The 26,871-nt window shown below is 40.2% G+C and overlaps 1 protein-coding gene across 2 annotated transcripts; it reads right to left on the reverse strand.

The window, feature by feature from the left end:
* Positions 1 to 934: 934 nt before the first annotated feature.
* Positions 935 to 26,659, reverse strand: sin3b (SIN3 transcription regulator family member B). 2 transcript variants are annotated; one of them, XM_061738272.1, is made up of 19 exons: positions 26,100 to 26,659; positions 23,562 to 23,668; positions 20,613 to 20,766; positions 18,707 to 19,066; positions 18,335 to 18,490; positions 17,661 to 17,789; positions 15,153 to 15,242; positions 14,886 to 15,004; positions 14,375 to 14,588; positions 13,879 to 13,995; positions 12,736 to 12,974; positions 12,106 to 12,289; positions 10,564 to 11,419; positions 6,196 to 6,365; positions 5,928 to 6,101; positions 3,624 to 3,716; positions 3,438 to 3,532; positions 3,031 to 3,229; positions 935 to 2,240 (listed from the first exon to the last, which is right to left on the reverse strand). In XM_061738272.1, exons 1-19 carry the CDS (start codon positions 26,211 to 26,213, stop codon positions 2,004 to 2,006), a joined length of 3,807 nt encoding a protein of 1,268 aa, XP_061594256.1. In that variant the 5' UTR covers positions 26,214 to 26,659; the 3' UTR covers positions 935 to 2,003. The 2 variants fall into 2 exon arrangements, with proteins under 2 accessions (XP_061594256.1, XP_061594257.1); XM_061738273.1 differs by lacking the exon at positions 15,153 to 15,242.
* Between the last annotated feature and the right edge of the window lie 212 nt (positions 26,660 to 26,871).

The following is a 26,871-nucleotide window of genomic DNA, read 5'->3' on the forward strand; positions in this document are numbered from 1 at the left end:
ACACAAACTGTGCAGCATGGGGGCAGATGAGTAATGATGTTGACTTTAGTCGCATGACCCTGGCACCTTTCAGTCAGTCAACCATGAACTCAAAATAATTCAAAAGTCAAATGTGAGATGAACTTTCTGAGGCCGAAGCTTGGTTGAAGTTGGGTCATCCAACAAGAGCCTGACAAATCAAAAAGAACGGCTGAAAAACAAATGATTCAAGACTTCAGCCTGTGAGAAGATCCGTGTATAAACGCACAAAGCTGCAACGACAAAATTCAAAACTCCAACTATTCGAGGCTGATAGCATCATACAGAGAACAAGTTACTTCTAGTCAGGTTTTTCTATGAGCTATTGAATCATGCACATAGGTTTTCACACACTGCTTCTACATTTTGACTTTTGTTTAGATAAATGACTGATATACGAGGCGTTTCATTTAAAAACCTGCTAAGTACCGCACAAATAATTATACTCATACTCCCTAAAATCTGATTCGTCAGCCTCAAACCTCCTGGATCAGTCTGGCTTTCAAGACGACTGGAAAAAGAGACTTTACAATAAATTATACAAAGATGCAGCTTGTGTGGTTCAATCTGTGACATAAACTTTACCTTATTGCACCCACATTTACCTTGGGAATTTAAAGTAACTTGAATGTTTCACAAACAGTTTAAATTTGAAACACATAGTTTAAAATTACACAAGAAAAAGCAACAAGCTAATCAAAGTATAGACTGTAAAGTACATGAAGTGATTATTCAGTAGTCAGACAGCTGAAGGGACGTTTCAGTATCAACATTCAACTGTACCAGAGTTGGTTTAGCTTTTGTAGCTTCTGTACAGGCTAATGTTGCTCATGCAGCCACTCCACTATATGTTGCTCAAATAACTGAAAAAGCAACCGATTAGTTAATGACAATCAATCTGCCAGTAATCATCTAAGAAGGTCACAACTAGGTTGTTTATTTTCTAATAACTGATACAGGATAAACATTATACATTCTTTTTTTTTTAACACTGATGATAATTTGCTTTTATTTTCAACGTCAGTATGCAAAAATGGACAACACAAAAAATGTTTGGTGAAATCATGAATATGATACATAATTTGACTGCTTTATCAATATTAAACTAATCAATTTTAAGGACTCTTTGTTGCCCTGATAACTTGTTTACCAAGAACACAAAAAAACCCAGGAAAATAAAAAAATAAAATAAAAAAACCCCACAAACAACAGTTGGTTGACGGCAAACACTGTAAGGAACCACATGATAATTTGATTTCTCAGCCGTGTAGCTGCATATACAAAATTACAGGATCCCTGTTTTTATATATATATATGCACATAACAGCAAAAATGCAGTTACCGTATTTGTAGAGTCTCTTCTGGGCCAATAAACTGTCAACATGAAGAGAGCAGGATACACATACATACACACATTTACCATTATCTCTCCATATAAACACACAAATCAACCAACAGGCGGAAGGCTCCCTGGCTTTATAAGCTAAAAACTACGCTTAACATGAAAAGAAAGAGGAGAAAAAAAAAAAAAAAAAAAGACATTCACATTTCAGAAAAGAATTCCATGATGTCTCATGATGTCTCATGACCTCTCACCTGATAGGCTTCCTCTGTCCATTAGTCTTATTAACTTTAGTGCCATGAGAGAAGATAAAATGATGAAGATGCTGCGGATTGATGAGCTCCATTTGTGCCGTTATGTCCAACTAGTCCCATCAGTCAGGACTGAGTTCACTCTCATTACTTCACTGGCTGTGGTCCTCATTTCCACATCATCACTCCTCTCGCTGACACTCACTCACTGACTCACTAAGTTTCTGCCAGTTTCTTCATCAATGTGTGTCAGCGAATGAGTGTAGTGAAGGAAGGCCAAGTAATGGGACTGTAGTTGTTGATGTCTGTGTTTAGTGTACAGATAGATGTCCTGTAAGTCCATGCATTTCTCTGCGTAACTGTTTCCTGCGTGTCCATCACCATGCGGACCTTTACGGTGAGGCGGGGGCTTTGCTACTGGTGTAATGAACTTGGTATCTGTTGACCATCTGTCCTTTCACCTCCATGGACAAGCAGGTAGTCTTGCAGGGGATAAAGTCCTCCTCCTCCTCACCCATTAGCCAGTTTTGCACCGAGCGTTCGGCTGCAGCTGTGACATGATTGCCCAGCCAGCCCTGGTGCCACTTGTCAAAGCGTTCATGTTGGCTCGCTGCCACCCTGTGCTGTGACTGTGGAGGAAAAGGAAAACTGTCAGAGCTCTCATCATCAAGATGTACAAGGCAGCGCTGGATATCAGATTCAAACGTGTCACATGACGCTCCTTTCAAACCTAAATGATTCAGTCAAACTATAAGCTTGATGTGAGCCAGGACTGCTGAGATTTCATCTAAAGACGACGTCAAATTGAAATGTGCATCAAAGACAACAATAGTTAACTTTCCACTGCAAAACTTTTCTTTTGATTGTTGTGCATTTTTATGAGGATAAAACTGACTTTTTTGGCAGACAAAAGGAGCTGCAGAGGAAGGGACCAATTTTTAATTCAAACTAGTGATTGTTCGGTAACCGAAATTGTTCGGCCGAAAATGGCAAAAAAAACACTTTCGGTGGAATAAGTGGGAAAATAAACGAACAATTAATAACGGCGTTGTAATATAAGGAAATACCTAACATTCACCAGGAGGTGGAACCAAAACAACATAATGATGGGAAATTAAAAAATGTTCAGTTTTTTATGTTCAATAAATATTTTCTACCTTGTAATTTTGTAAAAGATTTTTTTCTTTGAAAAGCATGCCTAAATCCAATTTATTTGATTTATGCAATGGTGAAAAAATTGGCAAAATATATGAAAAACTGCGAAGAACCATGTTCGGTATTCGGCCAAGTGTTTTATTTTCGGTTTCGTCCACAAATTTTCATTTCGGTGCATCATTAATTCTAACATAGTCAGACAATGGTGTTGGGAGAGGAGGGGTGTGAAACTTTTAAAAAAGGTAAGTGCGGACTCAAGCCTACCTTCCTGGCCTTGACCAGCGCCCCCCGGCGATACATGTAGTCCTCAGAATTCATGACAAACACCATCTTGTGAGTGTTGAGTTTAAAGCGACAGTCCAGACTGCCAGCGTTTTCTACCCCCAGCTGGCGGTGCCACTCTCTCCTGCAGCGCATCGCCTCCACCTGCCGTACTTGCCAGCGACGGAAACGACGCAGGTTCCTGGTTGATAAGACACAATATAACCTATAAAGTTAACTTCAATCAAAATATTTCTCCGTTCTCTGAATTACAAACTAATCTTATCCCATTTACACTTCAAATCAAGCTGAAACCTAGTTATCTTCTACATAGGCCAGTACCAGAAGAATACAAATAATCAAGGTAAGGGTATAAAGAAATGTGTTTTGATTGCTGTTAATCATCATACCTGGGCAGAAATACAGGCTTGAAGAAGTAGCCATCTGCTTGAGAGCACAGGCTGGACTCTGTTCCTACAAACTGCTCCATGTAGCTCGACAGGCACTGACAGAAACAAGATCAAGTTTAATCATCTATTATAGTCAGTTTCTCTTAATGTTTCTGCAGGAGACACATGTGTGAAACATGGAGGTACCTGAACGTCTAGTGGGTCATCAGCCTGAGCCTCCTCCGTGTCCAGCAGCTCAACGGTCAATGTCACCTGACCTTTGTTTTGAATAAACATCACCTAATAATAAAATAAATAAACAAATAAATAACCAAGAAACACTGGGAGATCCCGAGTGGATCGACTCATCACATCTGAGTAAGAGCAGGTTTGTATAATTTCAGATATTAAGGCAGGATGTTAACGCAGTGGTCCATTCAATTTAAAGACATGTTAAAATAACAATTTAAAAACAAAATCAATGCCTTCAAACCAATGAAATAGAAGGTAAAGTGCCAGACAGTTATGTAAACAGTGTTGAAATAAAAAGAAAAGAATGAGTCTTGAAGTTAAAATAATCAGATGAGGATTTATCTTAAAATCCCGACCGTTACTTTGAAATAACCTCTATAAACATTTTACTGAAATGTTTACAATATGAGTAAGAAAATTGGTCTTGGCCGCAAGTCATATTAATCCCATCGTTTAAGAAACAGTTGTGTTCAGTGTTGTGAGAAAGATGCAACAGTGTGTGTCTAACTTCAAAAATACCACATTGCTTAAGCGTGTGAGTTGCAGTTCGTCACTTGATTCCCCGCATGTCAATTCCTAAAACAGCGTTTTCAGTTCCTGGATAAAAATGGACCGAGACAGATCTGTGAGGAGGAAGATCCAGGGCCCGGTACGACCTTTGCTCACGAGAAGCACCTGGCTATGTTCATACTGCAGGTCTTTATGCTCAAAACTCATGTTTTTGTGTTGTCGTTCACAAAAATCATTTAAATGTTAAAACGATGGTGTTTTGAGCAGCAGCTGTTGCTACCTCTGTACAGAGGTATGTGTGGATGGGAGTGAACCAGGAGTGGTTGGATCGCAACCTGAGGGTCTTCAACGGCAGAGTTCATCCATAATTTCCATGATTTCACGGGAGACTTTTGAATAAATCTGTCAGTGCCTCTCCTCAAGACAAAACACTCTCCTGTGACATCAAGATGGATGTAATGCGACATGACTGTTTTGACTGCGACCGCTTCAACAGGGTTTAAATATGTATCCGATTTAGGACCACGTATTACAGTGGCCTGGATTGCATTTGGGGAAAAAAAAAATTTGCACTGTTGAAACTGTCATTAAAAAAATCTGATGAGTCCTATTTGGGGAAAAAAATTTGGAAAATCACAGGAGAGATCCAACAAATCCATTATTCCTTCAGTTAAAACTGTTGAAATTTCATGAACTAGTAGACTATAGTATTCTGCAAATTATGTTTAAAGCTCATAAAAAAACTTTACCAATCAACATTCAGAAAAGATTTGAAAAAAGAGAAAGCAAGTATAACTTAAAAGGAACAGAGATTTTAAAAAACCAAGATGCAGGACAAAATTGATGGAACGTTGTGTTTCTGTGAAAGAATTCAGTTTATGGAACAATCTGAATAAAGAAAACAAAGAATCCAAATCAAACATTACATTCAAAAGAACAATTAAAGCCTGTATATTAAGTAAATATAATGAAATATGTTAGTTAAGTTTGATTGACATACCCATAGACGGCGGTAATTTTATTTTATTTTAGTTTTTTATTCACTTAGTTGTTTTTTTTTTTTATTTTTAATTTACGTTATTTGTGAAGTTATTTCTTGGAAAAAGGGGCAGATCAGATAAGATTCTTCTTCTTGCTCCCTTTTCATTCACAATTTAAGAAAATTTGTATTTGTATTGAATTGTTTTATTTTTTTTGAATGAAATAAAGAATGAATGAATGAATGAATGAATGAATGAATGAATGAGAGAAAAAAAAAAATCGGAATTGAGCTGCAGGGTGAAAGTAGCTTAAGAGTTAACACACATCTTATTTGTTCCATTTAAAATCCATTATGATGGTATATTAATGCAAAATCATTAAAACTGTTATTGACCAACTACTTCTGTCATTTATCCAACTACTATATTTTATCCAAATCGACTTACATCTGAGAGAAAAACGCAAACAAGAAATCAAATGAGGGAACAGCTGGATAAGTGCTGGTCAGACTTTTGAGAGTCCAGTTGGACACGGCTGCTGCCATGCCAGTATTTTTATTCTTTTATTTTGTTTTGTTCCCTTCCAACACAACAGTCCCTTTAAACAAGAAAGCTACATCTTAAAAGACACCATCATACGATCATCATACAACTTCACCGTTTAAACTGCAGAGACACTGAAGGCTGTGAATGTGAAGTAGTTTCACTCCAACAAGTGCCAGGGCCACATGTGTCATCAAGCGCATCCATTATGTGACTTTGTGCTCACCTTGAAGCAGTTCTCTTCAGCCATGACTCTCTCCGCTTTCCACTGGTAACTGGTCTCCCAAGCTGCTCTGACACACTGCGAGGACAAGTTCCCACCTGCTGCTCCCCGCTTTCTCTCAGCCAAGTAAAGATCAACCACCTGCAGACACACCTCATCGCTCACCAGGTGCTGCAACTGAAGTCAGAGAAGAGGATATTGCAGTTTTGAGTTTTAAAACAGTCTTCACAGTCAAATGTGCATGCAGAATGCCAAAGTAAACGTTTCTCACCTGCCGAATTATATTGTGGATAACCTTGTCAATGGTGAAGCCAATGTAAGCATGGATGGTGAACATCTCTCTAAGTGTGTCTTCATACTGTGTCGAGTCCAAGTTGCCATCCAGCAGACTGCGCACCATATCTAGGAAGGCTGGGTAGTACTCTTCCAGCTCAACCTCACCTGTTGGCGCATAGAGATGTCCTTTTTTAACAGCAGCATGTAGCTAAAGCTCAGTTGAGACAAATAACCAGAAGTAAAAATCACTATGGATCTGAACACCCCATCTGTAGCTCAAACATGATAACATTCAAATGTCCAAGGCTACATCCATATTAATAAAGCCCCATTTTCAAATGTAAAACTTTTGTTATTGGTACATGTGGCAGGGCCACTACTCTGTCAAAGTCAGCCCTCGAAAACAGAGAAGGTCTGACCTGCTGCAAACCTCACTTCACTTTGTATACATAAGCGTTGTGTATATACTGTGTAAATCTAGCTGTTGCGTCATATCGGTGCAAAAAACAGATGCCCGTATTTAAACTGCCACAATTCAATTCACACAGCTCGAAAAGAGACCGTGCAGCACAACATGAGTTTGTTACGGCATGTGGGTATGAAGCGGCGTTGGTAACACCAGCATACTCTAGCTTGTGTTTGCACACAGAGCTCGTCTCCCTTTCGTTTCACCTCCGTTCCTAACAAGTTAGAACAGAGACAGGATCCCTCTCACAAAGGTGAAATGTGGCACACACCTACATTGTGACATTGTAAAGTATACTTTTTTTTTTTTTTTTTACACAGTTTTTTATTTATTTTTTCTGTAATTTCTTTCTTTAACATTCTTCTCTTTGAGATTTACTTTGGGGAGGTGTGCAGCGCACGCATGAAGGCGGCACTAACAACTACAACTGTAGTAAACTGCCTGAGGAGAGGTAGAAGTTGAGAGCTAGTTTGTTTAATTATATTTCTGTTTATAATTTTTTTTAATATAGAATCTGACCTTAAATATGTGTTACTAGTATGTTGTGCATGTAAACATTCCCAAGAATACAGTGTAAATATGTGTCATATGTAAATTTGCTGAGTTTGACTGTCAGTGAATGGCATGGTAGAACCCTCCCTATATAAGATATGCACTTTGTAGTAGGATTGAGGTGTCAGGAAGGGGGCAGACTCAGTTTTTACCACCGCTCAGCATCCATTCATCTGATGGTTCAGAAACCTGTATTGTCATCAGTCTTGCAAATGATGAGATGTATACAGCTGCTGTCCCAAATTACAAACAAGATCAGAGTGCCTAAAAACTGTTATCTGAAGTCTCTTTTTGGCATAATGTTGTGCACTTAAAACATGATGACAACCAGTATTGGAGGGTTCATCAACATCCGAACCTCTACAAGCACAAAAAAAAGGTTTCCTGCCATTCTGTCTTGGAGTTGTATTTACAGACAGAAACATCAATGCAACAGGGCACAATATCAGCCAAAATGTCTGGTCTTGAGTGCTAAGTGCTGGTTGTGAGAGACTGGTGATTTACAGCCCACTAGGTGGCAGTAATGCATCATTACCACTAACCCTTACAAGAGACCAAAAAAACACACATCTCACACAAACCTTAATATTAAGCAACAATATTCAGATTTCACAGAAAGCACCACCAACTATGCTGTTTGGCATCAGCTATTATGCAGCCAAAGTCTGTATTTAATAAAACAACAACTGGCCACAAGCATAGGAGGAAACACTAGGATATTATTAAAATCTGCAGCAAATGTTATTTCCAGTAGTTTTTATCCCGTTTCCACTCATGTGTACTATGAACTTATGTAATTGTGCGAAATGCATTTACAGCAGTGGCAAGTGAATGAAAATCTTTTCCAACAATTAAATGAAACACCAGTGTAGATGATTGATTTTTCCCAAACACAGACGCAGTCAGGTTCAAAGTAATACAGATTAGTGTAGACGTAGCTCAAATGTAGTTTATATCAACATTGGTTGGTAAAATTACAAAACCCCTGACACGTAGACGCTTGAAGTGTCTCTGGTGTTGCTGTCCATTTACTTTGAATGGGGTGATCAAGTGTATGGTGACTTGTGGGTTCCATGTGTAGCGGTGGGAACTTGTTTCCGTCAAAAGTTGGGGAATTTTCAACTTTGCCTTAGCTAGTACTTTATCTAAAATTCTGGAAAAAACTTTATTGAATAGACTGGAACACTATATTTTAACATCTGATAACCAATTTGGGTTTTAAACGAGATCATGACACTGACTTGTGCATATTTGCCTTAAAGGAAATGGTTGATAAATATAGGAAACAAAACTCCACTATTTTTATGTGTTTTATCGACGCCTCAAAAGCGTTTGACTGTGTTAACCATTAAAAGTTATTCAGCAAATTGAGTGTGAGAGATGTTCCTGGTTACCCTGTCAGAATTCTGGTTTACTGGTCTGCACAGCAGACTATGAGAGTTCAGTGGGGAAGCTCTGTATCTGCTCTATTCCATGTTACCAATGGTGTTCGGCAGGGAGGGATTTTGTCACCGGTCCTGTTTAATATTTATATGGAGGACCTTTCTGTGCAGTTGAATAAGTGTGGAACAGGCTGTATGATAGGTGATGTACTTGTCAACCACTTAATGTACGCGGATGATCTGGTTGTTTTCAGTCCATATAGTGCTGGCCTCCAGCAGCTGCTGAGGACATGTTCTCAGTACGGGTCTGAATACGACATTAAATATAACACAAAGAAGAGTAATGTGATGATTGTCCGTAGCCGGGGAGATAGAAGGTTAGCTTTTCCTGACTTCTTTCTGGCAGACTCTGCCCTCACCGAGTGTGACGAGGTGAAATACCTTGGTCATTGTATGACTAATGATCTCTGTGATGACAGAGATATTTACAGACAGTGTTGAAGGATGTATGCCCAAGCTAATATGCTGCTGCGCAAATTCAGCATGTGCTCGGTGGATATTAAAATTTCTTTGTTTAAAACATATTGTACATCCCTATACACTGGCCACTTGTGGTGTCGCAACAAGAAAAGCAGCATGCAGAGGCTCACTGTGGCTTATAATGACTGTATGAGGCTGCTTCTTAAAGTCCCAAGGAGCTGCAGTGCCAGTCATCTGTTCGTTAGTGTTGGAGTACCAACCTGTGCTGCTGTGCTACGGAATTTGATGTATACATTTATATGTAGAGTATCTAACTCTTTAAATAGCATTATCACCTGCTTAATGAATCCTGCACTTAGCTCAGTCAGGTTCACGTCTACGTTGTGGAACCACCGGCATTCATGTCTCTACACTTGCGTCTGACACTGTTTTCTTTTTATGTCACTGTTGATTTTAAGTCTTCTGTATTGTGGTGTTTGTTGTCTTTTATATCATAGGTTGTTGTCTTTTATATCGTGTATGTTATAATTTTTTTAATGGTACTATGGACTAGGGCTGGGCGATATATTGAGATTTTAATATATATAGATATATTTTCAAACGCGATATGGTACGAGACAATATAGTTTATATCGATTATTAAAAAAAAAAAAGTTTTTTTTATGATTTTGATATAGCTTATTTTGTGAAAAATTGACTTGAATGTTTTATTTGAGATTTGCACAAATGTTTTGTTATTTGCACAACTGTCAACCTCAGTGGAAAAGTCTGCCTGTTACTGTCTACATTGTATTAATTGCACAGTGTATTTTAATTGAATTGTTATGCAGGAAAGGGATATTTGTTTTATTTTTTTCAAGAAGCATTTTTATTCTATATATGCAGGCAGTTTATTTCATTTGTTTTATACATTTTGATATTGTGCAGACCTCTGTTAATAAAAGGTACCTGTGTGACATTTGGCATGAGGCTTTGTATTAAAACTGACTGTTTTTAAGGGTTTGCCTCAGAAAGAAATTAAGCTAACAGAGATGCTATGGTATAATGCTTTGGGGGAAACCCCAATTATGGCACAGAAAAAATATCGATATATATTGAGTATCGCCATTCAGCTAGAAAATATCGACATATGACTTTTGGTCCATATCGCCCAGCCCTACTATGGACCTTTTCTCGAGATGTGTCTTTAATAAAGTGTGAATTGAATTGAAAATGAAATTTCTGTGCTTCAACTCAAGCATCAGCCAATCAAATTGTGGTTACAGAGCTGGCTCTAGCCAATCATACATGGATGCAGCTTACTTGTGTTGCAAGCAGGAGGACATTTGATTGGTAATTTATGCTATGATGAAGCTATGTAAGAAACACTAGAGTCAAATATGATAATGAAATGTGGTATTACATGACCCTACTCAAATCATCACTTATTGTAATATCACTATTTGAAGATAATGCCAAAAACATGAGTAAAAGCTGAACTTACTGGGCTGTTTGAGGCGGAGCTCCATGGCCAGGTCACACGCCTTTTCCCTCCTTCCCTCTGCCATCAGCAGCCTCTCTCTGCTTTGCTCTGCTCGGTGCTCAAGTAGCTGCCGTTCAGCTTGTCGGTAAACCCGCAGTAACCGTGAGCATAAAGTTTGGTGCAGCCGCAGCAAAAAATACCAATTGTTGTTGACAAAGAAGAGATTGTAGACTCCATCCAGCTCCTTCTGGTGCTCTGCTTCAGGGTCACGGAGGTCGACTTTCTCCCCAGCTGCAACAGAACTCGTCTCCATCGGTGTCGAGCCAGGCGTGGACGCAGTAGTGCCTGCAAGCTGGCTTGTGCTAGTGGATGTAGTTGAGGCCTCTGTGTCAGCAGGTTGGGGTGGGCTGCAGCGCCTCCTCCTGGACTCACCATTGAGTTGCTGCTGCAATTGAGTCTGGGCTTGTGACAGGGTTGGCTGGGGTTGAGACTGACCTGTGGGCGCTGCTCCTGAAGCATTACTAGAATTCCCATTTCCTCCTGCACCCGCTGTAGCCGTTACACCTTCTCCTCTTTCTCCTCCTTCCTCAGGCTCTGCCTCCTCATCAGTCCAGTCTTCTGTATCACTAAGCTCTCCGCGGCGGGAGAAGAATAAGTCGGGGACAAAGTGCTGAATGATACGCTTGATGTGGTCTTTGTCATCTTTGTGGATGGTGGGCTGACGTTTGACGTGGTAGATGATGAGAGAAGCGGCATCCTCCAAGATCTGCTTATCATCGTATGTGAACACCATGTGAGGTTCACTGGATGAGGCCAAACCAGAGCTGTTGCGGGCCTGTTGGCCAACTCCGCCCTCCTCCGTGCTCTGCTCCTGTCGCTGCCATAAATAAAACATAACAAACTTAAAGAAATGCGGAAACATATAATCCCTTATACAAAGTTTAAAGATGAAATCATAAACTTTTCAAATCAATAAAACCTATCAGGTAGCACCTACACGCAAACGTTTTAACAAAAAACAACATGCAAGCAAAGGACAAAAAAGATATCCAGACTGAGATCCATTTTCCGGTTTCTTTGCCGTTGAGATTTCACCTGAGTTGCGTCATCCTCATCTCCAGCATGACAATTGTTTTCCATTAATGATGGATATTTTAATTATTATAAATGTTGACAAATGATTAAGCATTCAATTGTGCTTGCGATGTCAACATCTGTTACAAAGATGAAAATTAAGCTGTCAAGTTCTTCTATCATCGTGGATTAGAAATCCAATGTGCTCAAAATCATGAACAAAGCCAGGTGCAGTTTTAAATAGGCAAAAATCTGTTAAATGCTTTATGATAAACATTTGCTAATACATATTTTATGCCAGTACAAGTATTTTTCCCCCAATTCTCCTCACTAATCAAACATCAGAAGGGATCATAATCAAGTTACATTAAAATTGACAATTTTACAAAAGTAAATGCAATTCCTGACTATAGATATTTGCCAGGAAAATGGTATAGAAAGAACATCCCCTTTTCACTTCATAACGATCCAGAATTAAAGAAATCTCACCTCATCATAGATGCTTTCAATCTCGTTGAGGAGACTCTTTGACCGCAGGGCCTTCATGTCATTCTGTTTGAAGTTGACTCCTTGGTGGTCGAGGGACTTCAGGTAGGCCTTTTCATACTGCTCCCTCCATATCTTATTGAAACCCTGCTGAGCTTCTCTCCACTCCTCCTCCTTGGCCTTCAACCTGGAGGCACAAAATATAGCTTTAATGTTGATAGACTGCAAAACACAGCCATATCAAACATGCAGAATTATTATGGTTGCCAGTGCACTTGCTTGTATGCGTTTTTCATAAATATCTGTTGGAGATTTGTCTGTTTTCTGGTGCACTGTGATCATTGCCTACTGATACAGATCTTACACCGTCAGCAATTAGATGCTTCACTTGCTTAAATCTGTGCATTATGTAAATGAAGCAGGCAGACAAACCTCTTCAAGACCACAAAAAAAAGGAAAAAAACTTAATGACATAACCAAAATCTGAAGCATGTCACCAATGAGTTAAAATAATGTTCAACTATGTGGATATTAAAGCATAAAGTAATTTCATTGTAGAGGATGTTCAGGTCTCAGATAAAAACAACAGCAACAAAAGAGCATAAAGTTCTTCCATAAGATGACGATCCTGACCTCTTAAGAACCACAGGCACAGCAGTGGCAGGACTCCGTTTCAGTCCCTCAATGATCTCAGGGGCCTTGTCGCCATAGATACGATACACAGCACGACGCTGAATGACCTCCGAGGTGCCGCCTAGGCAGTCGTCTAGTCTGAATCTGTCTTGGTCCTCTGGTGACAGACGGGACAGCTTCTTCTGTACGCTCTCCAGCACCCTTATGGTGGCCAAGTTTGTCTCCAGAACAACATCCAGCTGTAAGTGTGACCGGAAGAGTTTTTAGAGGGCAGGTATCAGGGCAGTGCAAGGTCAGCATTTCACTCTCATTGAAGTCATTCTTGTCAGTCTGACCATGAAAACCAGGTATTGCCGTAATAAATAGCATAGCAGGGGCTAAATTTCATAAATAAAATAACTATACATCATCCTCAACAAACAATTTTACACCTTGATCATTCTGCTTCTCACTGAACGGTTTGATGTTATAAATTCAGTACCCAGATTTACTTGGTCATTACAGTTATGTACTGATGTGATGTCTTCCTCTCTGTGCTTGAAGCAGAAAAGATCAACACTGGTCAGCAGTCAGTACTAAAGTTTTGCTTCAAAGGTTGCCATTTGCTGTGGGGGGTTTTTTAGGGAAAAAGAAAACATTTAAAAGAAAAAGTCACTGGATCTAGTTCTGGATCTCCCATATGCAACAATGTATTGATCCAGTGTGTTTCCATTAAGATTGGAGGCGCAAATTTAACTTATATACATGTCAGAAAAATTGTAGCAGAAGGCTGAAGTTAAGCTTTACTTAAAGCACTATATTTTGGCTTATAAGAAAAATATGAGGGTAGGTTGCCAGATATATTTAGACTTGTTTTTATCCTTGATGGGTTTCCTGTCTAATATAACTGGGCTGGATATATTATAGGTGCCATGATCTTCTCAACTAAAGTGCTGGGCCAGTAATAGATGAATTGCATATCAAGTAAGTTGGTTGCTGCTTCAAACTCAGTTCACATGTTGTATTGTTCTTGACTCAGACACTGTCGCCCCCCCGCCTCAAAAATAAAACCAAAAAAAAAAAAAAGCCCCCCCCCACACACACAAAAAAACAAAACAATATATTCTTCACTTGGAAGTCACATAAGACATGGAAAGTACATACTTCAAATCTTTCATCCTCGCAGCGATGCAGCTGTTCCTCATAAGGGGTCTTCTTTGAGCTAACAAAGGTGGAATCCTCTGACCAGGAGGGAAACGACACCCAAGTGTCATTCAAAACCTTTCAATTGGACAGATGGAGGGGGAAAAGCCATTAATGTCAAGGGCTTACTGCAAGAAAACAAGTTTCAGTGACCCCCTTTTTAATCATTTGATATGATTCAACTGTTTTTGAATGACATCATCTGCTGTTTATGCTTTTGCCCGGGCATGAGTCTGCACATACACAAAAGTATGTACAAAATCTTCCTGGTGTTTGTTTGCCACTGTTCCATTTATATATAGATGAGATTAATGCACAAGAAGATTAAGTAATGTATAAACAGTGGCAGAAAAAGGAGAATACAAATAAGGAACCTTTTACAAACTTCAAACAGAAATATCTGCAAATGACTTAAGAGAAATTAAAATCCAACTCATCAAGGTTGTTAGATAAGTACCTCTTTACATAGGGCAGTGCGCCCACTGCACTTAGGCTGCTGATAAGTCTTGGGCAACGCTCTATAGCTGGATCCGAGGCGCTTGCAGGAGGCATAATCAACCTCTCTGCCCCCTCCCCCCTCCATGTAACGATCCGAAAGCCCTGACACAGCATGAGAGAGCTCTTTGTCCCCCAAAAATGACTTGAACTGTGTGTACAGCTCAGGAAACTTCCTGTAAGAAAATGAAATCATGATGATATCACGAGTGACAAGCCAAGAGAGGACCAGTTGAGTTGAGGTGAAGTGTTCAGCAAAATAATGTGAAAGCAATGTGGATTCAAATAGGTTGTCATACTACTGCAATGACCATTTATCTCAATGATATGGACACAAGTTTACAAATCATTAGACGCAGCCTTTAGATTAAAAACAAGTAAACACACACTTCGTACCCTTCCCTGCAAAAGTAGGAAAAGATTTTAATGTATGTAGCCATTTCAAGCATTTATCCATCTTTCCATCTACTCACCCCAGGAAAGGAGTGACGAGTTGAAGCAGCTCTGCTCCAGAAACTACTTCCTGGTTAAACAAGGCAATACAACGCAGGAAGTTCTCATACACTTCCTGGCTTTTAAACAGGCGACGAACCTGAATGATGGGCAAGTTGACAAGGAAATCAGGCCAATTACTTCATAATACTATCTAAACACAGAAATAAAGGCAGTTGAGAAAAAGAGTGTATAATAGCAGTAGTTAAGAAAAAAAAGTAAATCTAGGACCAACATTGATTCCTTACCTTATCAAAAAACGAGAATTCTCTTAAGACACCATGTTTGCCAACTGAAGCAAATGATTGATCTTTGGTACAGGAATATTTCAATTTTTTCTGGAAAAAATGAGCAAGAGAAACACGTATCTAATAATCTTTGAAGAAAAAAAAGAAGAAAAAAACCTTTGGTTTTGTTTTCCAAATTACTTTCTGTGCCATTAAGAAAAGTGGAGAAACTGCATTAAACATACATAAATTCACAGACCAGATTGGTGAGCCACTGAAAACATTTTGTAAACTACACAGAGAAATATACACCAAAAGAAGCAATAGGATGCTGGAATCGAGGATGAGAAAACATCTTGTTTTTACAATTGCATAAAACACTAAAAACAAAATGATTCCAGATGTTTGCCATTTTAAAACACAGGCTTTCAAATAAAATCTATGAAACAAGTAAATAATGGAATCACCAGATATGCAAATACATAGCAGCCTAACTATAGACACACCAATCAGGTCAAAAAATAAATAAAAAATTAAGGAATGAGAAGTGGGGAAGTTCTGATGTACGTAAATGGGACCATTGAGGAAGAAAAGGAAGTCAAGGAAGAGCGAGAACTAGTGGAGGAAAAACACCCATTAGAGGAGGAGGACGTGCTAAAAGCTAATTCAGGATTTGCATGTGCAACCCTCTTATATTACCATTTGATGTAAATTTTGTCATGTGCAACAGTCTGTGAGATTCCACCAATTTGCTCTGCAGCCAATCATGTGTTGCCCAAAGATTTGAAAAATCTAGCATGATAATCCTCAATTATCAACACCTGTTCAACGTACCAAGACTGACTACATGCCCACAAATGGAAACAACTGGCACAAATGACCCAAACAGTACTAAACTGAATTAAACGAACAGACAGATTTCCATGCACACCCCGTCCTATTCATAGTACCGTGTTTTTTTTTTTTCCACAGGGAAACCCTGTCAGAACCTCAAGAGGAGAAGGACTAAGTTCATCAAATTAAATTCAGGGAAAAAATTCAACAGCATGATTAACCCTGAACTAATGAGGGAAGTTGAGCTGATGCACCGTCCACAGATACAGTGGCATCAGTAATTGAAAGACTTCTCAAGAACACCAATGAACTATTTTGTACTGAATCCTGTGCTGTACAACAGTACGCTGCATCACTAGGCAGGATTTCAAGTTTTATTATTTAAGTCAGAGGCAAAGGTGGAAAAATTGAAGGTCCATTGGAGTTTTGTGAATCAGTTTTTGTACTTTCTGCATGAAAAAAAGAAAAGGGGCAGCTGAATTTTGAAAAAAATTTAAATCATCAGTCTTTTGGTCAACATTTAAGTTGTGATTAATTAAAACAATTATTAATTGAATGAGAAAACAAATTACTTAATTTGGTATGGTCACCAAGTAACTTGAGAGCTATAAAAACTGTGTAAAATGAAAAAAGAACGATGAACTCTGATGTCTTTAGTGCAGTACTACATCAGAGCTCCTGAAAGGTCTTAATTTATTCAACAACATTTTGGCAAACTGTATTTTATTAATTCCAGGTGGTAACTTAATCCAAGAATATTTAGGACTGACCCACTATCATGGACCGAAAGTAACAGAAAATAAGAAACTTAAACTTCACACAAATTAAAGAGGTTTCAGGTGAGCATATAAAATACTCCCATGACCTATCAAATAACCCCCTAAAGAATACCAAGCCTGCTCACATGAGCCTACCTATACTCTTATGACCCCTAGCAACTTTTGTGCACTACTCTTTAAATGTAGCAGGGAGAATGACACCATTATTGCAGAGATGTCAGGGAATAACACTTGTCCAAACTATTAACCAGTTTCTTGAAGCCATCTGAGGTAACTGGGCACATATCTCTGGCTTAAAAGTATGCAATGGCATCTGTATTGTATGCTTTTTCAGAACTAGATGGATATAGTTACCCTGTAGAATGTATCTTCAATGTATGACTGCTTTGAGGAGAATGGAGAGATGAGAAGCTTTTTTAAGCATTAGTTAGTCAGAGGTCACTGTGTTTAAACTTTGAAAGTTAAAAGAAAAGTGGTGTTATAGCTTTGGTCCCCATGTTTCATTTTGAAAAAGATCTAGGGCATCTTATGCATTCTACTTTGATGTGCATATTCACACCGATTGTTTGCAGTGTTTTCACGAGATGGATTGCAATTTCTCATAGTGTGCTTTAGTAACACAAAAAAGTAGAACTGTAATGTTTGGTTTACTCCGTTTAAGAGCAAAGGGAGTCATTAAAAGAGGAAATCCAATATAGTGGAAAAGATACCACGGTCTCAATTTTTTTACAACCACATTTCTTACAAGTTAAGAATGACACAAAATTTCTTAGCTTAAAATTATCATTATTTCAACTGAACATTTGCGTCGTTGTTTTGGGGGGAAAATATATTTCTTTAACTTTTACAGATCAAGAACATATAAATACAGTACATTTGTGCATAACCTAAGGCAAGTATTATACAAGGACACTACCTTGAGCAGTGGCGACATGTGCTGTAGGAGTATGGGCCTGGGCCTCTTTTTGTTCTGTTTGGTTACTGTGTCCTCTTCCTCTGACCTTTTTGGCTGCTCTTTCCCCCCTGTTAGTGAGCTCCCTGTAAACTACACGGGAGAAAACACACAGGAAAGCCATGAAAGGCTAAATTACACTTTGTTGTTTAATAGTTGCAAAAACTCACATATTGCTTCATATTTTGTCAAAGTGACCGCATATAGTAAAGCACGTTGAAACTATTATTAACACAGTACTAAATCTTACAAAAGACATAATTTACTTCCATAAAAAGGGGAAAAAAAGATTAAAGAATGAACCTTTGACACATGCTGGTGGGAAAAAAATATCTTTAAGTAAAAATGATCTTAGTTGTTTCTGCTCCATCTTTGTTTGTTCTGTAATTTTCAATTATAGCTTCAAAGGAATAAAACAAAAAAAAGAACATTTTGTTTTACTGCACTGTTTAATGAGAAAATTATCCAATAGCATTTCATTCGTAAGCTTTATTTGAAAAAAGAAGAACTTGGAAAGAGGTGTTGCTTTTATGTTTGATTAAAAAACTGTTCATTTCTAAGCCTTTGAAGAAAATAAAAAAGTATCTTCTATCAGAGTGGAGTATTATCAAAATCTGCCTTATTGGTGCTTGACTTACCAGAGATCTTTTAGCATCAGGTAAAAACTGTCCAAACTCAGCTAGCAGGTCCTCCTGTCCCTTGAAAAGACTGGCAACTTTGGAAAACACCTCATCTTCAGTCATCCCCGTGCTGCCTTTGCTGCTTCGACTTTCCTTCACCTCCAGCTGCTCCTTCTGAAAAGTTAGAGGACAATTGTGTTCACGGGTGAGGATTTAAACTTTGAAAAAAAAAAAAAAGCAGATCAAAATAATTATCTTTTTTCTGCTGCCATTTACAACAACAAAGTACTAATTCATCCCTGGAATATCAGCACTTCTAAAAAATGACAATACAACATTAACATTACATCTTAATATGCAACTGAAACCACCACGTGATTTCTTTAATACCTGATATGTGTGAAGAATTTCTAGGAAAGCTCTATAAATCTCTGGGTGGTCCAAGAAACGGTTTTTAATCTTGTTTACATAGCTGATGGCACTGTCAAACTCTACGGGGCTCGTCTCTGACGCAGGTGGGGAAACAGATGAGGTGGTTGCCTGATTCTGGCTCTCCCTGCTAGCCAGAGGAAGAGAAAGTCTGCTGGGAGGCTCTGGAAGTCCTGCTGAAGATGCCGACAGGGACTCCAATGAGGCTGCCTTGACTTCACTGGTCTGGGCTGGTCCAGCTTCAGTAGGAACAACAGAAGCACCAGAGGTCGCAGCCACTGTTGGAGCAACCATAGTCTTCCCCTGATGTCCTGGAGAAACCTTCATAGAGGAACAGTTGTAGAATGATGACACACCATGTGACTGAGCAGTGACACGGTGTAACACTACATGCTCTAACGGGAACTGTCACTCAATTAGTATGAAAAATGTATCTAAAAAAAAACAAAAAAAAAAAAACAAACAGGAAACGGGCAAATACTACCTGCAAAACAAATTATTTGGAAATGGATTAAGAGCATATGAGCAGTGCAAGCTATTTGTGCCACTTATTAAGAAAAAATACAATACAACAGGCTCCTTTTGAATTAATGTTTAAAAAAACTGTTTATAGAAACGCTTAATCATAATATGACATGCTGCCTTCTTTAATTTACGTCACAAATATCCAACTGGTTATTTTCAGTAACCATTCCATAATATCAGTTACATACAGATCTAAAAAATGAAATCATGGCTTCACATTAATAATTTAACTTTCATTCTTAAAAGTCAAACATTTGTAATGGTTACATATGGCATCAACACTATTTAGGCAAATTCACCAAATAAAAAAAATTGGATCCACTGCAGACCCTGTTTTGGTGTGCAACTGTCCCACAACTGTCCACTGTGGATAAGCTAAACTTACGCCGTACGCAACCTTCACTGATTCAACCCACTTTCATAATTTAACCATCACTTGAAGAAAACACACTGGTTATTTTAAGATGAATATGTTTCGGTTCTGTGTTTGAATGGGTGTTTTTGAAAAAAAAAGGAGGCAGCAAGGGTGTAGCTTGCTTTTAAAAGAGCCCTTTTTGCTATGAACTGGTGCCACGGAAATAAAACTGCACTGAAATTGAACTGATTCAAATTTCAAGTAACAGTTGAGCTGCTCGGTGGCACAGTGAGTTAAGCAGCGGCTCATTTATACTGAGGCTACAGTCCTCCTGCAGCGGTCGCAGGTTCGAATACCGGCCTGCGCACCTTTGCTGCATGTCATCCCCATTCTCTCTCTTCCCCCTTCCTGTCTGCTACTTCAATAAAGGGCCACTAGAGCCATAAAAAATCTTTAAAAAAAAAAAATTCAGGTAACAGTCTACATGTGTGCTTCTCAGTTTTCTTTAAAAAAAAAAAAAACATTTTCAAGTCATCATTTTTCCAAACAACTGTGTGTTTTCAGCTCTTGCTTGACAAAAGCAAATGGATACAGCCAATGAAATTGAGGAGTGTAACTCATCTCTGCATTCTCAGAGAATTACAAATCAAAAGTCAAAACATTTCAAAACAAAACAAATTTGAACGGAACTAAAACCGAGTCTGAGCTGATGCAAAAATCTATTTTCAATAATACTGCATGAAAAAAACCATTACAATTAGTAAATACCCTTTTCATACGTGCAAGCTTGTGAGACCTACAATGAAGGTTGTGATGGGAGTTTAACACACGTTTCCTCTGAACAATAAAATTTCCGTCAGCTTAAACATGGACACTTTTTCAGCACATCATGAGTTTGACACAATTTCCAGAGGAAAACTTCAAAAGAATTTAAGATAAGCCATTAGCTTTTATAATGTCAAAATATAAGGAGGAGCAATATCTTACCTGTGTGGAGAACGGAGACTGGAGGAAAGCCATCCCATTCTTAGGGACCTCTATCCGATAGCCTGGTGGCAGGAAGGCATTGAAGCCCAAAACCAGGTCTGGATGTCCATGAAACAGTTGTGACACACGGTTTATAACACCTGGCGTGTCAATGCTATTCAAAAAAGCAGAGAGACTTTGTTGGGGTGGGGTTGATGGAGTCAAAGTATGTCTAGCTTCTCCCGTTCACAGTATAGAAATAAAATCAACTGTCCTACAGCTTAGTTTAAAAACAAGCACAGGTGAAATACTCAAATGTTGTCAACCTACATTTACATTTCAAAATATTAATATCCGTTGCATAATTAGAGTAGGATGCAATACCAATTAAAGTGTGAGCTCAAAAATGAGCAGTTAATCATTGGGGGGTAAAATGAAACGTCATCATCCTACTTTAACGAAAGATATGTACCATTAATAACAATATCAATAGTCCAATCTGACCACTTCTTATCAGAATGTGTTAAGGGAATTACAGAGTAATGTGTTTAGAATTATGTGCTAATGTTAATAGGTAGGAGCTAATAAGGCAAATTGTTATCGAAAAGCACATTCTTGTTTAGACATGCCATCCAACACATTCAGGTGTTGAATGAATGGAATTAATGGAAACCAATGAGTCTCCTAAAAGGTCTCAAGTGTCTACACTAGTTTTTGACAGATACAGAATTGACAGAGACACACAGAGACACACAGAGACACACAGAGACACACAGAGACACACAGAGACACACAGAGACACACAGAGACACACACACACACAAAAATCAGCATAAATGACATGGAAAACAGAAGTTGGTAATTCTGAGAATCATTTACAATACCGACTGATTCTTATAAATGCAATCAATGAGGCAGTTGGGGCTGATTTTATAAACACATACCGGAAGAAAAAGGGAAACATTTTATAAGTAATTAATTCCCTAACTTTATACCACAGCTTCAAAGTTTTTTTTTGCACTTAAGTTTTAATTTCAATTCAATAATCCCTCTATTTTCATCCACGTGATCCGGGTCGCGTGGACAGCGGTCTAAGCAGAGAGGCCCAGACTTCCCTCACCCCAGAAACTTCCCCAAGCTCTTCCGGGAGGATTCTGAGGCCAGCCGAGAGACATAGTCTCTCCAGCGTGTCCTGGGTCTTCCCCGGGGTCTCTTCCCGGTGGGACATGCCTGGAACACCTCCCTAGAGAGGAGGGACATGCCTGGAACACCTCCCTAGGGAGGCGTCCAGGAGGCATCCGGTACAGATGCCCAAGCCACCTCAGCTGACTCCTCTCAATGTGAAGGAGCAGCGGCTCGACTCCGAGCTCCTCCCGGGTGACAGAACTCCTCACCCTATCTCTAAGGGAGCGTCCAGCCACCCTGCGGAGGAAACTCATCTCGGCCGCTTGTATCCGCGATCTTGTCCTTTTCTGTCATTACCCGAAGTTCATGACCATAGGTGAGGGTGGGAGCGTAGATTGACCGGTAAATTGAGAGCTTTGCCTTTCTACTCAGCTCCATCTTCACCATGACGGTCCGGTACATCGACCGCATAACTGCGGACGCTGCACCGATCCGTCTGTCAATTCCACGCTCCATTGTTCCCTCACTTGTGAATAAGACCATGAGATACTTAGACTCCTCCACTTGAAGCAGGACCTCTTCACCTACCCAGAGAGGGCACACCCCGCTTTTCTGGTTGAAAACCATGGTGTTGGATTTGGATTTTTGCTTGGGACTGATTCTCATCACAGCCACTTCTCACTCGGCTGCAAACCACCCCAGCACATGCTGAAGGTCCTGGCCTGATTAAGCCAACAGGACAACATCATCTGCAAAAGCAGAGATGAAATCCGGTGGTTCCGAAACTGGGCCTCGGCCCTTTGCTACACTGAGAATTCCTGTCCATAAAATTATGAACAGAACCGGTGACAAAGGGAAACCCTGCCAGAGTCCAAAGGGCAGTGGGAACTGGTCTGACTTATGGCCAGCAATGCGAATCAAGCTCCTACTCTGGTCGTACAGGGGCCGAACAGCCCTCAGCAATGGGTCCCGGACCCCATACTCACAGAGCACACCCCATAGCATACCACGAGGGACGCGGTTGAATGCCTTCTCCAGATCCACAAAGCACATGTGGACTGGTTGGGCAAAACACGCTCTGGAGGGTATAGAGGTGGTCCATGGTTCCACGACCGGGGACTTTCCCGAGGGAGGGGCTGAGAAGAGTGATCCACCTATAGCAACTCACTCTCTGGTCCCCCTTTTAAAAAGAAGGACCACCAACCCGGTTTTCCATGCCCCGGTTTGCACTGTCCCCGACCTCCACCCAATGTTGCAGTGGCATGTCAGCCAAGACAGCCCCACAATATCAAGAAACATGAGGTACTCAGGGCGAATCTCATCCACCCCCAGCACCTTGCCACCGAGGAGCCTGCGAACCACCTCAGTGACTTCGGCTTTGGTGATGGAAGTGTACAACCCAGAGTCCCCAGCCTCTGCTTCCTCAGTGGAAGACACGTCAGTGGGATTGAGGAGATCCTTGACGTATTCTGTCCACCGTCCGACAATATCACCAGATGAGGTCAACAGCTCTCCACCTGCACTGTAAACAGTGTTGGCAGAGGATTCAATAATATCTTTGTTAATTACTGAAGACAAACTGCATTTATTTTAGACATCTGACGAGCAAACTAAAGAAACTTTTCTTCTTTTTTTCCCTCATTTTTTATAAACCAAATGGTCAAAGTTTTAGTTGATCATGATATTCCAAACCTGATAACCTGAAGTAAGCCGCCCTTTCTAGGAAAAGCAAAAGGTTGTGGTTAAAGCACTGGCTTTCAACAAAAGTTGTCTTGGTAACAGTTCCTTTGAAATGTATTGCTATAACTTCCTAATTTGATTGTATACACATATTTTCACAGATACCTTTGTGACTTGAACTCCTTCATGATGTCGAGAAACTTGTTATATATGCCAGGGTCATTTGCAAAGCGGATTTTGACTTGGTCCAGATATGACAAGGCATCTTCAACCTGGGGGTGGGGTAAGAGTAAGACATAAAAAAAATAATACCCAATTAGTATTAGATGTATGAATGAACGTTTTTCACAACATTGTGTTTTCTCTTGCAACAGATGTAATACATGTTTAACAATCCCCTGCATACACATCAATACAACACTGGATGGTACTATTACAATGAAAGCGATGTAACGTTGAGGGTTGTTTTTGTTTGCAGTTTTCTAAAAGTCATGCGTATTTGCGAACTGTAAAAGGAAATGTTTCATTTACTGGCGGATAGCTCTCTTTATCGTAGGCTGAAGTCAGGGGCGAAAATCCCGGGGGGGACAAGTCCCCCCCTAGAATAATTTGAGACAGAATTAATAATTTTGGAACAATGCAGTAGTATTTAGTAGTGATGCACCAAAATGAAAATTTGTGGCCGAAACCGAAATCGAAAATAATAATAAACAGTAAAATCTCATTACACTTAAAACAAGAGTCATCACCAGAAAAATAACTCGTTATTTGACAATTTTCACCTGTTTCAAGTAAATTTTCACTTGAAATAAGTAGAAAAAATCTGCCAGTGGAACAAGATTTATCTTCTTATTACAAGAAAAAAAATCTTGTTCCACTGGCAGATTTTTCTACTTATTTCAAGTGAAAATCTACTTGAAACAGGTGAAAATTGTTGTTTTTTCCAGTGATGAGTCTTGTTTTAAGTGTAATGAGATTTTTTTTAACTAAAAATGAGACATTTTAACTAGAAATAAGACAAATATTCTTGTTAAGATTTTGGGTTTTTGCAGTGTATTATGTCAGATGTGCTGTATTATTGCCACCTTCCACCTAATACCATTGTTTTGTATTGCTCTAAGAAAGGTCTTCTGCCTGTTTGCGAGATAGAGATGAAAATGTCAAAATGCTGTATTAAAGGAAGGCTAAAACTTTTATTCCTTGTCCCCCACTGGATTAATTCTCTAAAATGTTACTGTTTATTGTCCCCCCCAACTATGAAACGGGATTTTCGCCCCTGGCTGAAGTGCTCACGTCAACAAACCCATCAGTAAAAGCTGAACAAGCTGTACAAGTATTGTTTGTTTGGGTTTTTTTTTTAAAAAGGGGTGCAAATCCATGCAACACTCAACAGCTTTGGTCCACTTCGCAACCGAGCTAATTTAGGTAGCGACAAAGAAAAAAAAATGTTCACACACAAAGCAGTGTCAGCAGCAGAACACCTCCAGAGGGCTGTTGCAGCTAACGCTAGCCGACAGCCATTCACGATAATAAAGGCTGGTTTATGGTCCCGCGTTGCACCGACGCAGAGCCTACGGCGTACGGTGTGCGTCGCCGCGTACCCTACGCCGTAGGCTCTGCGTCGATTTAACGCTACTCCTACACCCGCATGCACACACACACACTATGCGTTTAGTCGCGGTTGCTTCCCAATCCCAGCAAATGGGGACAAAACAGTGCAATAATTTTTCACATATGGACATGTATGTATATATTAAAAAAAAAAACAATATTGCGACAGTAAAGAAGTGTGAATTGTGTGTGCTGGAGGAGTGGAGTGGAGGTTGTTGCTGGCCTGGCTGCTGCTCGTCCTCCACTTTGTTCAAGACCTCCGAGCAGGAACTTCACACCGCCGAGCTGCGACTCAAGGCTGATGCTGCGTTCCATTTACCTCGGAAGTCGGAACTCGGAACTGGGAATGACGTCACAGCCGAGTTATCAGCGTTCCAGTTACAAAGTAGGTAAACAAGTTTGTAGTTCGCATATACCACATGAAAAATGTAAATTACACTATGGCAGCATATATATGCCGAACAATACTTGTATACGACTGATTTAGTGAGACCAAAACTAGAATGAAGTGCTACAATTTTTTTACAGAGCTCTCTTCTACTGTTTACAACCGGGGCAGCCATCTTGGAATGTGAACTCGGGGGTGGTGAAGACTCTCCCACTTTCCCAGTGGGAAATCCCACTTCGAGGGGCGTTCCAGTTGAAAAATCCAACTGGGAACTGGGAAATCCCCACTTCCGAGGACAAATGGAACGCGGCATGATTCACGGTCCCGCGTTACACCGACGCAGAGCCCTACGCCGTAATGGTGGTAAAGGCTCTGCGTCGATTTAACGCGGGACCATAAATCCAGGCTTCAGGCAGCTGCTGCCGCCGATGGCGCAAACACTCAACTATCACAAACTGACTCACTCACAACCTCCATTTATGGAAACCCCGCCGTGCATATTTCACCTTTACACGTCCCTAATTCCGTGTGTGAATTACTTTTATGTGGAGCTAACGAGGGGGTTAGCCCCAGTCGTTTTCTTTCACTACTCTCTCTCTCAGGCGGAGAGAGCCGATGAACAAAATGGTTGTGGAGTCTGAAGACTTTTCCACCCCCCTTGTTATGTCGTGTGTGTCCGCCGTTTTTCTTTCCCCCCCCTTTACCTTCAGCTTCTGGAAATGCTGCTGCTGCACTTGCTTTTGCGATATAACGTAAGGCTTGTCCTGGATCTGGGTGATTTGCTTGGCGGTGCTGTGCTGAGCCTGGATCTTCGCCATTATCCCGGCGACGGGAGGCTCCAGAGCCGCGGCCACAACTTGAGAGGGGACGCCTCGCTCGTTTCCTCCTCCGGTTGTTGGCTATTATCCGACAAAAACCTCGCTCTTTCCGGATCGGGGGAATCCACATCCAGCCTTGCACACCACCCGAGCAAAACCCCCCTACTACTTTTGCCTTGGCTGGACAGTCCTCGGGAACACAAGAGAGCAAAAAAAAAAAAAAGGGACGGGGAATCCAGCGGAGTGGAGGTTGTGATGACAGACAAGCTGCTACCCGACGTGACTTTGACCAAACATCGCTGTCGAATTAGACCAAGGGGAGGCAGAAAGCGTCGGGAAATAAAAGCTCGGAGACAATGGTTGCCGTTTAACGTATTTTAAAATAACTATCTACTGTCTCTTTAAATTCGGCGGCAGCGGTCTCTGTCTTTCTTGGCGTCCGGAAGCCAGAGTAGAGCGAAAAAATAGGGGAGAAAAAAAGGATGAAAAATTGCAGTGCGCAGCCGCAGAGAGGGGAGGAGCTGCGTTCACGAGAATCAGATTGCTCCACTCCCACTTCACTGCTACAAAGAGACGATGTTGCACGGACATATTTAAACACTGTGCCCAACATTTCAACAATGGACGGAGATCCGACTGTAAGAACAGACCAGTACTT

The sequence above is a fragment of the Cololabis saira genome, chromosome 13, assembly GCF_033807715.1.
Source record: "Cololabis saira isolate AMF1-May2022 chromosome 13, fColSai1.1, whole genome shotgun sequence".
Classification (NCBI taxonomy): domain Eukaryota; kingdom Metazoa; phylum Chordata; class Actinopteri; order Beloniformes; family Belonidae; genus Cololabis; species Cololabis saira.

Excerpts from the sequence above, each read along its gene's own strand:
- sin3b (XM_061738272.1), bottom strand. The coding sequence starts at position 26,213 with ATGGCGAAGATCCAGGCTCAGCACAGCACCGCCAAGCAAATCACCCAG. Across the intron at positions 20,767-23,561 it reads AAGGAGTTCAAGTCACAAAG|CATTGACACGCCAGGTGTTA; the intron begins GTATCTGTGAAA and ends TTTTTTGAATAG. Across the intron at positions 2,241-3,030 it reads CGCTGGTCAAGGCCAGGAAG|TCACAGCACAGGGTGGCAGC; the intron begins GTAGGCTTGAGT and ends TTTCCTCCACAG.